Source organism: Chlorocebus sabaeus, chromosome 1 (assembly GCF_047675955.1).
Source record: "Chlorocebus sabaeus isolate Y175 chromosome 1, mChlSab1.0.hap1, whole genome shotgun sequence".
Classification (NCBI taxonomy): Eukaryota; Metazoa; Chordata; class Mammalia; order Primates; family Cercopithecidae; genus Chlorocebus; species Chlorocebus sabaeus.
In genome coordinates, this window is record NC_132904.1 from 9,990,753 (window position 1) to 10,001,155 (window position 10,403).

A 10,403-nucleotide genomic window follows, 5' to 3' on the forward strand; every position below is an offset into this window, starting at 1 on the left:
GCGGGGCCCGCCTCCTCCACACACCCCCTCCCGCCTCCCGCCGCTGCAGGGGAAAGGGGACGCACCGCCCAGGGGGCCGGGCTCCCGGGTCGCCGCAGTCACTACCCAGAGGGCGGGGCGCTGCCCCTCGGCGAAGCCGGGGCAGGGGGCGCCGGGCCTGAAGGAGAGAGCCGCACACTAGCTCTGCGAATCAATTTATTGCGCGCGTTTTGGGAAGCGGGCAGTCCCGGGAAGGAAGCAAGGCGGGAACGCACTGCAGGCCCTATCCAGGTGAGCCCCTCAGGGGCCGGCGCCCGGGGGCACGATCTCGGGGACCTGAGTTGGCTCCGGTGGTGGCGGCTGCTGCTGCCTTTGCTGTTGTCGCTCCTGCTGAAGGCTGGCTCTGTTGGCGCTGGAGGAGAGGGCACCTGGGTGGTTGGGATAGGGATCCCGAAGTGTGGTGTCGGGACAGGGAGCAGGGGGCAGAATAGAGCAGGGACAGACCTGGCCTGAGCCCGCGCCCGCGCTTCATTGTACATGGCTGTGATGATCCGATCCTTTTCATCCATGAAGTTAAGGTGCATCTGCTTCACCTTCCTGCAATGTGTCACAATTAACCCTGGGACTCGAATTCCTGTTGTCCCTGAAGTCCTGCCCCCTTCTACCCCACTCTAGGGGCCTCACAGCTTTTTAACCCACACAGGGTTAGGGACCTCAGCCTAACCCTGCCTGTGATAGGTAGGGAGGGCTCAGAGTGGCCCTGGCTTGTCTAGGGTCCAGTGGCATCCGAAGTCCCTGGCCACTTCGAGGTGTTACAGCAGCTGTGGACATGGGGGTGCTCCTCCCAAAAGACTAGAAAGGGTATGCATCTAACTCCATCACTGAACTAGGCAGGCTGCTAGCAGTGGGCACTGGCCTTTAGGTATTTGCTATAGAAAATCGGCTTCGTGGCTAGGCGCGGTGGCTCATGCCAGTAATCCCTCTATTTTGGGAGGTCGAGGCGCATGGATCATGTGAGGTCAGGAGTTTGAGACCAGCCTGGCCAATATGGTGAAGCCCCATCTCTACTAAAAATACAAAACAATTAGCCAGGCGTGGTGGTGGACGCCTGTAGTCCCAGCTACTTGGGAGGCTGAGACAGAAACAGAAGAATTGCTTGAACCCAGGAGGCAAAGGTGAGGTTGCAATGAGCCAAGATCGCGCCACTGTACTCCAGCCTGGGCGACAGAGTGAGACTCCACCTCAAAAAAAAAAAAAAAGAAAAAAGAAAACAAAAAAGAGAGTCAGCTTCGTGCCACGCGAGAGTGGCGGGGAGATGCCTGCTGCCAAATGAATGAGCTGTGCTGCATTTGCTGCTTGTGCTTGATTTTGTTTGGCTCAATCCCTTCCTGGAAGCCAGCACGAAAGATTTATATTCGAAATATGAAAAAGTGTAAATGACAGTGTTAGCTCTTATTGCAGCGCTGTCTTTACTAAGTAAGGAGGGGCTCCAGAGACCGATTTCAAGCAACTGTTAGCTTGAGAGACACAATAGTACGGGACACGAGGTGCTGTGGAGGACTGGCTGACCACACTGGAATTCGCCCACCCTCCTGCCCTCTGCCCATCACCCCGGGGAGAACAGGCATCACCTGAAGGCAATGTAGTGCAGGCCCATGCCCGCCAGCATGAAGAGGAGGCAGTACCCCAGCACTTGCTTGTTTTGTTTGTGTTGCTGCTGCCTCGACTGGGGCCCCTGTGGCCTCACGCTATGAAACTGGGACCAGTACTGTGTGTTGGGGGGTGCCCAGGAGCTGCTGGGAGGCAGAGGAAGGGACATTGTGGAAATGAGCCTCCCCAAGAGACCTGGGGGTGGGGCAAGGTGAGGGCGGGATTACTGTACCTGTGTGTTTGGCCGGCAGACTTGTCATGGGCTGTAGTTTGTGGAGACTTTGGGGGACCACCTGAGCGGAGCTGAGCATCATACCTTCGGCGGCTCTGCTCGCGGCTGAGCACACGGTATGCCTCACTCAGCTCCACAAAGCGGCTGTGCAGGCTTGGGTTCCCAGGGTCCCGGTCCGGGTGCAGCTGGGGTGGGGCAGGACTCCCCTTATCCCCCTTTGCCTGTCCCTCCCCAGGACCCATGCTGATGACATCCACCCACACCAGGGCTCCAGTCATACCCAGAAGCCCTGCCTGGTCAGTGACCCTCACTCAGGCCTGCCCACTCCTCAGAAGGCCAGAGAGCATGGACTCCTGCCTCCTCCTGCGTTCAAGCCCTCCCCACCTGCCAGCCCCCTGCATTCACCATATGCCCCGGTCCAGGTTTCTTAAGAGCAGGCAGGCAGGTCAAGAAAACCAAGCCCAGCCCATCAGACAGGACCCCTGGCTCCTGCCCACAGCCTTTCCCCCACCCTTGAGCACCCGCCACTCCCTATGAGGGTTGAAAAAATGTGGCACCAGCCAGAGATGCAGGTCTACTCCTGGGAATTTGAAGCACACCCCCACTGGCTCAGAGTTCCTGCTCCCCCTCCCCACCTTAGGGGTACGGGTACCTCTTTGGACTTGGAGAAGAAAGCTCGTTTAACTTCCTCAGTGCTGGCACCAGGATGCACCCCCAACAGTTCATAATAATTACTGGGACCGGACCTGTGGACAGAGTCACAAACCTGCAGGGGCTGAGGGAACCCAGAAGCTAGCTCTGCCCTGCCTTTCCCAGCCCCTCCCTGGGCTACACCCTTCAACTCAGCCACCAGGAGCTGAGAGGGCTGAAACAGGTCCCAGGACAAATCTGTCTCCAGATCAGCCCTCCTTTGGAGTGTTTCAGGCATAGTGCAGGTCAGGATTTCTCAAAGTGGAGTCCAAAAACTTGTTGGAAAATACTGATTCCTGGCCAGGTGCGGTGGCTCACGCCTGTAATTCCAGCACTTTGGGAGGCCGAGGAGGGCGGATTACCTGAGGTCAGGAGTTCAAGACCAGCCTGACTAACATGGAGAAACCCTGTCTCTCCTAAAAATACAAAATTAGCTGGCTGTGGTGGCGCATGCCCGTAATCCCAGCTACTGGGGAGGCTGAGGCGGGATAATCGCTTGAACCCGGGAGGCGGAGGTTGCAGTGAGCCGAGATTGTGCCCAGCAGAGATTGTGCCATTTGCACTCCAGCCTGGGCAACAAGAGCGAAACTCCGTCTCCAAAAAAAAGATAAAAGAAAAAGAAAGAAAAAACTGATTCCTGAGCCCCACCTAATTGATTCCTCCAGTTCAGAATCTCCAGAGCGGAGCCGAGGAATCTGGATTTTTGTACCCAACACCTCCCCATCTCCCACCTCCCACAGAGGGTTATGCACAGTGATGCTTGAAAACCACTAGAGCTGTGGTAAAAGCGTTGGGTTTAAACTGGACTCAAACTCCTCCTCTGCTGCTTAAATCGGTGTATGACCTTGGAGGTCTTCTCTATCTCTGATCCTCAGCAGGGAAGGCGAGGGTTACCTGAGACAAACCTGGGAGCCTCCTGACACGGAGTAGAGACCACAACTATCTCAGCACATAGGGCAAACAGAAACCCATTGAACAACCGGGCCGGCCCCCCGCGCCCAACTCACCGCTGCCCGGCGGCCGCTCCGAGGAGCCGGGAGGGAGGGCTGCGGGGCCACAGCCGGCACAGGCGCAGGAGTAGTAAGGGCGGCATGGCGGCGGGCGGGCAGCTGGGAAAGGAGGCTACCAAGAGCGCGCTGGTACCAGGATGGGGGCTAGACTTCAAGCACCCGGGGGCAGAGAGAAGGGGCCCGGCCTGGTGTTCTGCGAAGGAAGACTGAAGCAGGCCCCGGGAGGGGGCATTTCTTGCCTAGGACCAGACCTGCGTATTCTTGGACCTGCCCCTTTCTTTCACCCGGGCATCCGCAGCCCTTCCCAGCGCTGGCTTCGGGGTCTGGCCAACCAGCCAGGTACTCCGAGACCCCGTTCCCACCCAGGGAGCTTGTGGACGGGCGAAGGAGGGGCCACAACCAGGCCCCGCCCCCACTGCTCAAGGACCCGCGGCCGTCGCCATTTCCTGCGTCTAGTCAGGCCCCGCCCTCGCACTCTCATTGGCGTGGATGCCAAGACCACGTCCACCAGGCGGGAAAAAAAAAAAAATTGGTGGAGACTCCGCCCCTACATGTCTATTGGCCTTTGGTGCCTCCGGTCCCTCAGCCTGTGGACTCCCCGGACAGGCATGGGCGCCCACCCGGGGACCGGGCGGGACAGAGCCCGCTCTCTGAGGTTTTGTGACGCTTTCGGCCCGGCCACCGTCTCTCCGTTCCGCTGTTGCTCCCCTCTGCAGGGGGCATATCTTACAGAGCTGCTTCGGCCCCGGAGCCTCTCAGGAGGCAGCCAAGGGAGCCATAGCTCTTATCCTCTGCTTGTAGAGAAGGACACTGAGGCTGGGCGGGTTTTTTTTTTTTTTTTTTTCCTCAGGTCACTTGTCCTGCCTTACGCACTCAGGGCCCACTGTTCCTCTCTGTCACAGAAATAGCAGATGCCAACGGAATCCAAGAATAAAGTCCTTTATTATCTTCAGAGCGGTGGGAGTAGGGCTGGGGACCCTAGGGCTGCTCCAGTGGGACTTCCCTGAACCCGGTTGTAGAGGATGATGGCGCCTTTGGCCGAGGGGCAGAGTTCAGCCCACATCTCCGTCTCCTGCAATCTCCGCATGTTCTGTGGGGAGACAAGAAGACCCAGGCATTCAAGCTTGCCACATCTCCTGCCAGGGCTGTGCCCAGAATTCCTGAGCCTCAGAGACCTCTGCGCTGTCCTTAGGGAGGCATGTTAAGGGGCTGAACAGGTCCCTGGACCTTTCCCTTGCACTAAGGGCAAATCTTGTGCCTCTGGAGGGAATTGTGACCCAGCCAACACCTCCCCTACGAGATAATGCATTGCCAGGCCTCTGCAGGCCCCAGCCCTGGCCTCCAAGCAAGATGGTTTGTCACTCTGCACCTGTGTCTCCACAAAGATGATTCCTGTAGACTCGTGGGCCTCGGGTCCCCCACTCAGGTAGTGCTTTCTCACCTGCTCAGAAGTCAGGCTGCACCTGGACAAGAACACAGGGTGGCTTAGTGGGTGACCAGCCCCTGCGGGGTCCCTGTGGAGCCACAGCTGCCTCAGCCCACTCCTCACCACCCACCTCCCCAAGACCCAGGATCATGTACCCGAGCCCACTCACTGGACATAGAACTCCGCACTGGCTCGGCCAGCACTGGTCTCGTTTCGGGCGATGCCCAACAGCAGGGGCTGGCTCAGGGTGAGCAGCGGCAGGTTCACCTGCGGTGGAGGGTGGGGTAGAGGGAGGTCCCCCCTATCAATGCCACTGCCCACATCCCTGCCCCTCTCAATGAAAAACAGCCTGTTGCCTGTGTACAGCACTTTACAGCCTGTAGATCAAGGGCCTGGCATCACAGAATGTCAGATGATGGGCATGTTTGTTTTACAGGTACACCAAAACCAGAGAGATTGAACACGTTGCCCAAGGTCACCCAAGAGAAGTCAATTTAGTGACTGGGACTCCCACTTACTCCTTTTTCCGTTTTTTGTTTTTTTTTTTTTTTTTGAGATGGAGTCTCGCTCTGTCGTCCAGGCTGGAGTACAGTGGCGCCATCTCAGCTCACTGCAACCTCTGCCTCCCAGGTTAAAGTGATTCTCCTGCCTCAGCCTCCTGAGTAGCTGGGATTACAGGTGCACGCCACCATGCCCAGTTAATTTTTGTATTTTTAGTAGAGATGGGGTTTCCCCATGTTGGCCAGGCTGGTCTCGAACTCCTGACCTCAGATGATCTACTGGCCTCGGCCTCCCAAAGTGCTGGGATTACAGGTATGAGCCACCACGCCCTGCCACACTTACTCCTTTTTCAACAAACTTGGGGAGTAGGTAAGATATTTATCATTGTTTCCATTGAAAAGAAGAATCCTTGGCCGGGCAAGGCATGATAATCACTTGAACCCAGGAGGCAAAGGTTGCAGTGAGCCGATATGGCACTACTGCACTCAGCGTGGGCAACAGAGCAAGACTCTGTCTCAAAAAGAAAAAAGAAAAGAAAAGAAGAGGAATCCGCTGGGCACAGTGGCTCACATCTGTAATCCCAGCACTTTCGGAGGTTGAGGCAGGCAGATCATGAGGTCAGGAGATCGAGACCATCCTGGCTAACATGATGAAACCCCGTCTCTACTAAAAATACAAAAAAATTAGCCAGGCATGGTGGCGGGCACCTGTAGTCCCAGCTACTCGGGAGGTTGAGGCAAGAGAATGGTGTGAACCTGGGAGGCGGAACTTGCAGTGAGCTGAGATCGCACCACTGCACTCCAGCCTGGGCGACAGAGTGAGACTCTGTCTAAAAAATAGAAAAGAAAAGAAGAGGAATCCAAAGCAGAGAGTACTGTGGGCTAGAATTCCACTCCTAGTATGCCTAGCTGCAAAGCCAATTTCTTCTATCATTGCTGGCCAGATGCCTGCAGGCCTCCCGCCAGCCCAGATCTGTAGAATTCTAGCAAGTCCTAACCCCTCCCTTCATGTCTACCACCCTGTCCAGGTCACCCTCACTCACCTCATCACAGATCTCCTGAAGGACACTGGAAAAGAGCTCACGTACCACCAGCTCCCCAGCAAGGTCCTGGTGCTGGGGGCTGTCACCAGGGCACAGGGCCTGTGAGAGGTCAGGCTCAGCTCCTGCTCCCACCTCTTCCCCCTGCCCCATCTCAGAACCAGCAAGCCTGTACCTGCTGGCCCTAAGGGCCTGATGTGGTACAGTGTAAGAGACTTAGTGATCCTGAGTCTGCTGTCCTTTTCCTGGCAGACAACCAGAGGTCCAGCTTCCAAGGGGATACACAGGGGGCAGGGGTGGGGTAAGACATCTTCTTCCTGTGCCCAGTCTTTCCCCCCTGTGTTTTCTAGTTTCTCACAGGACTGGGGCAGGGGTCAGTGGGGAGGCAGCTGGACTGCCCTGAGCAAACTTTCAGAGAAACACCAGGCCAATTTTCCCTTTAAGGAATGAGGAAACCAAAGCTGGGAGGATTGGGAGGGTGGAGAGCTGCAACTCCCTTGAGCCGTCTGGGTCTTTGTGCCCAGCCTGGCATCTCACCTGAGGCTCAGGGTGCCCACCAGGCACATCCACCAGCCCAGGGGCCTCAGCCACCTGCCGGGAGCGGCGCAGGAAGACAAGGAAGTCATCGGCCGTGGCTAGTGCAGCGCCCACCCCCAGTGGGTCCGCCAGATAGGCCTGCGTGTCACCCCAGTTGGTGGCCCCCTGCTGTCGCAGCCAGGCAGCTGAGCTGGACCAGTTGGTGCCCAGGAAGTCTCGGTAGGAAGTAAGGCCCAGGCGCAGAAGCAGCTGTGGCCCCCGAGAGCCAATGGGCGCCAGGGTGGCTGAGTGCAGGCGGAACTTGGGGGCGTTGAAGAGCCAGGGTTGGGCCTTTAGCCGGGTCTCCCAGATGGCAGTGATGGCCTCGTCCCCACCTGGCAGTGGGCGTCGGTCGTGGGCGGGACTCAGCTCGGCCTGTACTTGCTCCCGGGGCAGGCCCCCGCCAGGGCACTGCAGCAGCAGGGTCACCTCAGGATCCATGATCTGGACGGGGCAGCTCTGGGGGAGGACAGAGCCAGGCCTGTCACCCAGGGGGGCCACTACCACTCCTGGGCTGCGCAGCTGGCCCCGTCTGTCGCAGACCTCCTGAGGGTACCCGCAGTCCTTCTCCACCCCCCGACCACTCCCTGGGCAGTAAAGCGCCCCTTCTTTCCCGCAGGAGCCCCGAGTCCCGCAGGGTGTCCGGGACGCCCGGGCATCCCTACCATCCAGCGGTCTTGAGTTCAGGCGCCCCCAAATGCCCATTCCCCTCAAACCCAGGGGTCTGCCTCCGACTCGGGACGCGCGGGGACCCCTTTCCAGGGCCCAGAAGCTCCAGCCTCCAGCCGGCGCTCCCCGGTCTCCAGTTCACGCAGGCTCCGCCCCTTCCCCGAAGCGGAAGTGCCCGCCCCCTTCCCCCGCGGCTTTTCATTGGCGGGCCCGCCGCCCGCCCCGCCGGGGTCAAGGAGCGTGGAGGTTTGTACCCGCAGCCCCGACGCTTCCGCCCCATCAGTCTGCACTTCGGCCCTGCCTCCCAGACCGCCTTGCGGGGGACACCAGTGATCTGGAGTGTGGGACTCGGCCTCCTTGCGCTCGTGGCTGACGGTGTGACCTTGGGCAAGTCTGTCCTGCTGGGCCTTAGTTTCCCTCTCTGCAGCAGAGCATGGAGGTGGTGAAATTAATGAGCCTTATACTCCCACCCAGCGCTCACTTCCTGAGGCTTTGTGACTTTCTGGGAGGGGTGGGGACGTGGGAGGGGCCTTAAAGCAGTCCCCCCTCGTCACTGCTCCCCACAGGTCTTGGCCATGAAATCCTCTGGAGGAGGAAGGCAGGAAGCAGCAGGGTCTAGGGGTAGAAGGGCCCCCAGACCCCGGGAACAGGTGCGCGCCTCCTCCCCACCCCCTCCCACCAGTCCAGGCTCCCTGGGAGTTGCTGGGGGGAGGAGCTGAAGGGTCCTACTATTCCTGGAGACCACTGGCACTCCTTTCTCTCTGGGCTCTCTCTGCAGTGGGTCATTGAGGGTTCAGGATGGGCAGCAGGGCAGGGTCACCATGGAGACCAGGGGCCACTGCTGGGTTCTTTCAGGACCGAGACGTGCAGCTGTCCAAGGCTCTGTCCTATGCCCTGCGCCATGGGGCCTTGAAGCTGGGGCTTCCCATGGGAGCTGGTAAGTAGGGGCCTTGGAGGCTGGGGCTTGAGCCCAGAGAGAAACGTGAGCCTCTCTGCGACTCCTCCCCCCTCGGCTGCCTCCACTGCTCCCTGAGGAAGGCACAGAGGGCACTTCTTCCCCATGCACAGAGGAGAGCAAGGCCTAGAGGCCCTGTCATGTCCACAGCAGACTGAGGAGAATTCTTGTCTGGGCCAGGCCTGGTGACCGCCCCCTCCAGCCAAGCAGCCAGATCAGCACTTACCTCGAGGGTGTACCCCGGAGGGTATGGGGCAGCTGGTGTTGTGAGTGTGCACTCCAGGCCAGCTCTACGCTGAGCACTCACCTCCCTGCCCCTCCGTGAGGCAGATCCTCTTTTTATGTAAGTTGAAAAAACTGGGACCCAGAAAGGGGAGACTCAAAAGGTCCTACAGAGGATGCCCAAGCGATCTCCAAGCCCAGACTTTGTTTCGGTTGCCTGTAGCTCCCTGTTAACCCTGGCCCGGTCCAGAGCAAGATTGGCTCCTGAGCACCCTGCCTGCCCACAGATGGCTTCGTGCCCCTGGGCGCCCTTCTGCAGTTGCCCCAGTTCCGCGGCTTCTCTGCTGAAGATGTGCAGCGCGTGGTGGACACCAATAGGAAGCAGCGGTTTGCCCTGCAGCAGGGGGATCCCAGCACTGGCCTTCTCATCCGAGCCAACCAGGGCCATTCCCTGCAGGTCGGGGTGAGGGGACAAGCACGAGAGCCAGATGGGAGGGACCCCTGCCTGCGAAGGGGGTCTCACTGCTGCCTATTCAACCAGGTACCTGAGTTGGAGTTGATGCCCCTGGAGACGCCACAGGCCCTGCCCCCGATGCTAGTCCATGGTACATTCTGGAAGCACTGGCCATCCATCCTACTCAAGGGCCTGTCCTGCGGGGGAAGGACACACATCCACCTGGCCCCAGGACTGCCTGGAGACCCCAGTGTCATCAGTGGTCAGTGCCCTTCCCTCTCACCTAGCTACTCCCACCCACTCTGTCCTCCCAGGTCCCCTCCAAAGGTTGCAACACTTGTCTGAGGCCACCCCATGCCTGGCATGGAGCAGCAACCCTGCAATCCCAGCCCAGGACCCCAGTCTACCCAGGTTGCTGACTGCCCTCTAGGTGCCCAGTCCCCAGCTTCAGCTGTCTCTGCAGGCATGCGGCCCCATTGTGAAATAGCTGTGTTCATTGATGGACCCCTGGCTCTGGCAGGTGAGTCTGGACAAAGCAGGGGAGTCTGGACAAAACAGGGGCTGGCCTTGCCTTCAGGGAGGGCATGAGTCACATCTCTGGCTCTGTCAGCAGATGGAATATCCTTCTTCCGCTCTGCCAATGGGGTGATTCTGACTCCAGGGAATACTGATGGCTTCCTGCTTCCCAAGTACTTCAAGGAGGCCCTGCAGCTACGCCCTACCCGTGAGAGCCACCACCCCAGCCCCTATCCCTTGTGCCTGAAGCCTGTGTCCTTCTGCCCTCACCTCTCTCCTAGCTTCCAACCCCAGACTGACTTAGACCTCTCTTTAACCAACTCTTGTCTCTATCAGGAAAGCCCCTTTCCTTGGCTGGTGATGAAGAGACAGTGTGTCGGAGTGGCCCCAAGCACTGCTCCAGAGAAAGGAGAAGGATCCAACAATAAAATATTAATTTATAAAAAAGAAATTTTAAAAAGTAACAAGAAAGAAACTCCAGTTT

General features: G+C 58.6%; 3 protein-coding genes across 27 annotated transcripts; 1 reads left to right on the plus strand and 2 right to left on the minus strand.

Moving 5' to 3' along the window:
• Positions 1 to 20: 20 nt before the first annotated feature.
• DNAJC4 (DnaJ heat shock protein family (Hsp40) member C4) lies at positions 21 to 4,069 on the minus strand. 10 transcript variants are annotated; one of them, XM_073015140.1, is made up of 6 exons: positions 3,559 to 4,040; positions 2,514 to 2,607; positions 1,862 to 2,046; positions 1,611 to 1,775; positions 484 to 576; positions 183 to 391 (listed from the first exon to the last, which is right to left on the minus strand). In XM_073015140.1, the coding sequence occupies exons 1-6, from the start codon at positions 3,642 to 3,644 to the stop codon at positions 280 to 282; spliced, it is 735 nt and encodes a 244-aa protein (XP_072871241.1). In that variant the 5' UTR covers positions 3,645 to 4,040; the 3' UTR covers positions 183 to 279. The 10 variants fall into 10 exon arrangements, with proteins under 10 accessions (XP_007992386.1, XP_037855079.1, XP_072871241.1 ...); XM_007994228.3 differs by having other exon boundaries at positions 1,611 to 1,772; positions 3,559 to 3,950; XM_073015139.1 differs by having other exon boundaries at positions 1,611 to 1,772; positions 1,862 to 2,082; positions 3,559 to 3,949.
• A 415-nt stretch (positions 4,070 to 4,484) lies between these two features.
• On the minus strand, positions 4,485 to 7,939 carry NUDT22 (nudix hydrolase 22). 2 transcript variants are annotated; one of them, XM_007994372.3, is made up of 6 exons: positions 7,769 to 7,939; positions 7,065 to 7,562; positions 6,531 to 6,629; positions 5,157 to 5,254; positions 4,931 to 5,024; positions 4,485 to 4,651 (listed from the first exon to the last, which is right to left on the minus strand). In XM_007994372.3, the coding sequence occupies exons 1-6, from the start codon at positions 7,769 to 7,771 to the stop codon at positions 4,511 to 4,513; spliced, it is 933 nt and encodes a 310-aa protein (XP_007992563.1). In that variant the 5' UTR covers positions 7,772 to 7,939; the 3' UTR covers positions 4,485 to 4,510. The 2 variants fall into 2 exon arrangements, with proteins under 2 accessions (XP_007992563.1, XP_007992567.1); XM_007994376.3 differs by lacking the exon at positions 6,531 to 6,629 and having other exon boundaries at positions 7,769 to 7,923.
• A 67-nt stretch (positions 7,940 to 8,006) lies between these two features.
• Positions 8,007 to 10,399, plus strand: TRPT1 (tRNA phosphotransferase 1). Of its 15 annotated transcripts, none has more exons than XM_007994286.3 (8): positions 8,007 to 8,159; positions 8,339 to 8,422; positions 8,628 to 8,709; positions 9,237 to 9,412; positions 9,491 to 9,665; positions 9,834 to 9,923; positions 10,014 to 10,127; positions 10,256 to 10,399. In XM_007994286.3, exons 2-8 carry the CDS (start codon positions 8,348 to 8,350, stop codon positions 10,345 to 10,347), a joined length of 804 nt encoding a protein of 267 aa, XP_007992477.1. In that variant the 5' UTR covers positions 8,007 to 8,159; positions 8,339 to 8,347; the 3' UTR covers positions 10,348 to 10,399. The 15 variants fall into 15 exon arrangements, with proteins under 15 accessions (XP_007992477.1, XP_007992529.1, XP_037855080.1 ...); XM_007994338.3 differs by having other exon boundaries at positions 9,867 to 9,923; positions 10,017 to 10,127; XM_037999152.2 differs by having other exon boundaries at positions 9,237 to 9,406.
• The last annotated feature ends 4 nt before the right edge of the window (positions 10,400 to 10,403 follow it).

Coding starts and splice junctions, on each gene's coding strand:
- DNAJC4 (XM_007994195.3), bottom strand. CDS start 3,644: ATGCCGCCCTTACTACTCCTGCGCCTGTGCCGGCTGTGGCCCCGCAGC. Junction 2,608..3,558: donor GGAGCGGCCGCCGGGCAGCG/GTGAGTTGGGCG, acceptor CTCTGTCCACAG/GTCCGGTCCCAGTAATTATT. Junction 2,047..2,513: donor TCTTCTCCAAGTCCAAAGAG/GTACCCGTACCC, acceptor GCCCCACCCCAG/CTGCACCCGGACCGGGACCC.
- NUDT22 (XM_007994372.3), bottom strand. Junction 5,025..5,156: donor AGTGCGGAGTTCTATGTCCA/GTGAGTGGGCTC, acceptor GTTCTTGTCCAG/GTGCAGCCTGACTTCTGAGC. Junction 4,652..4,930: donor TCATCTTTGTGGAGACACAG/GTGCAGAGTGAC, acceptor GTCTCCCCACAG/AACATGCGGAGATTGCAGGA.
- TRPT1 (XM_007994268.3), top strand. Junction 8,423..8,627: donor CCCCCAGACCCCGGGAACAG/GTGCGCGCCTCC, acceptor GGGTTCTTTCAG/GACCGAGACGTGCAGCTGTC. Junction 8,710..9,236: donor GGGGCTTCCCATGGGAGCTG/GTAAGTAGGGGC, acceptor GCCTGCCCACAG/ATGGCTTCGTGCCCCTGGGC.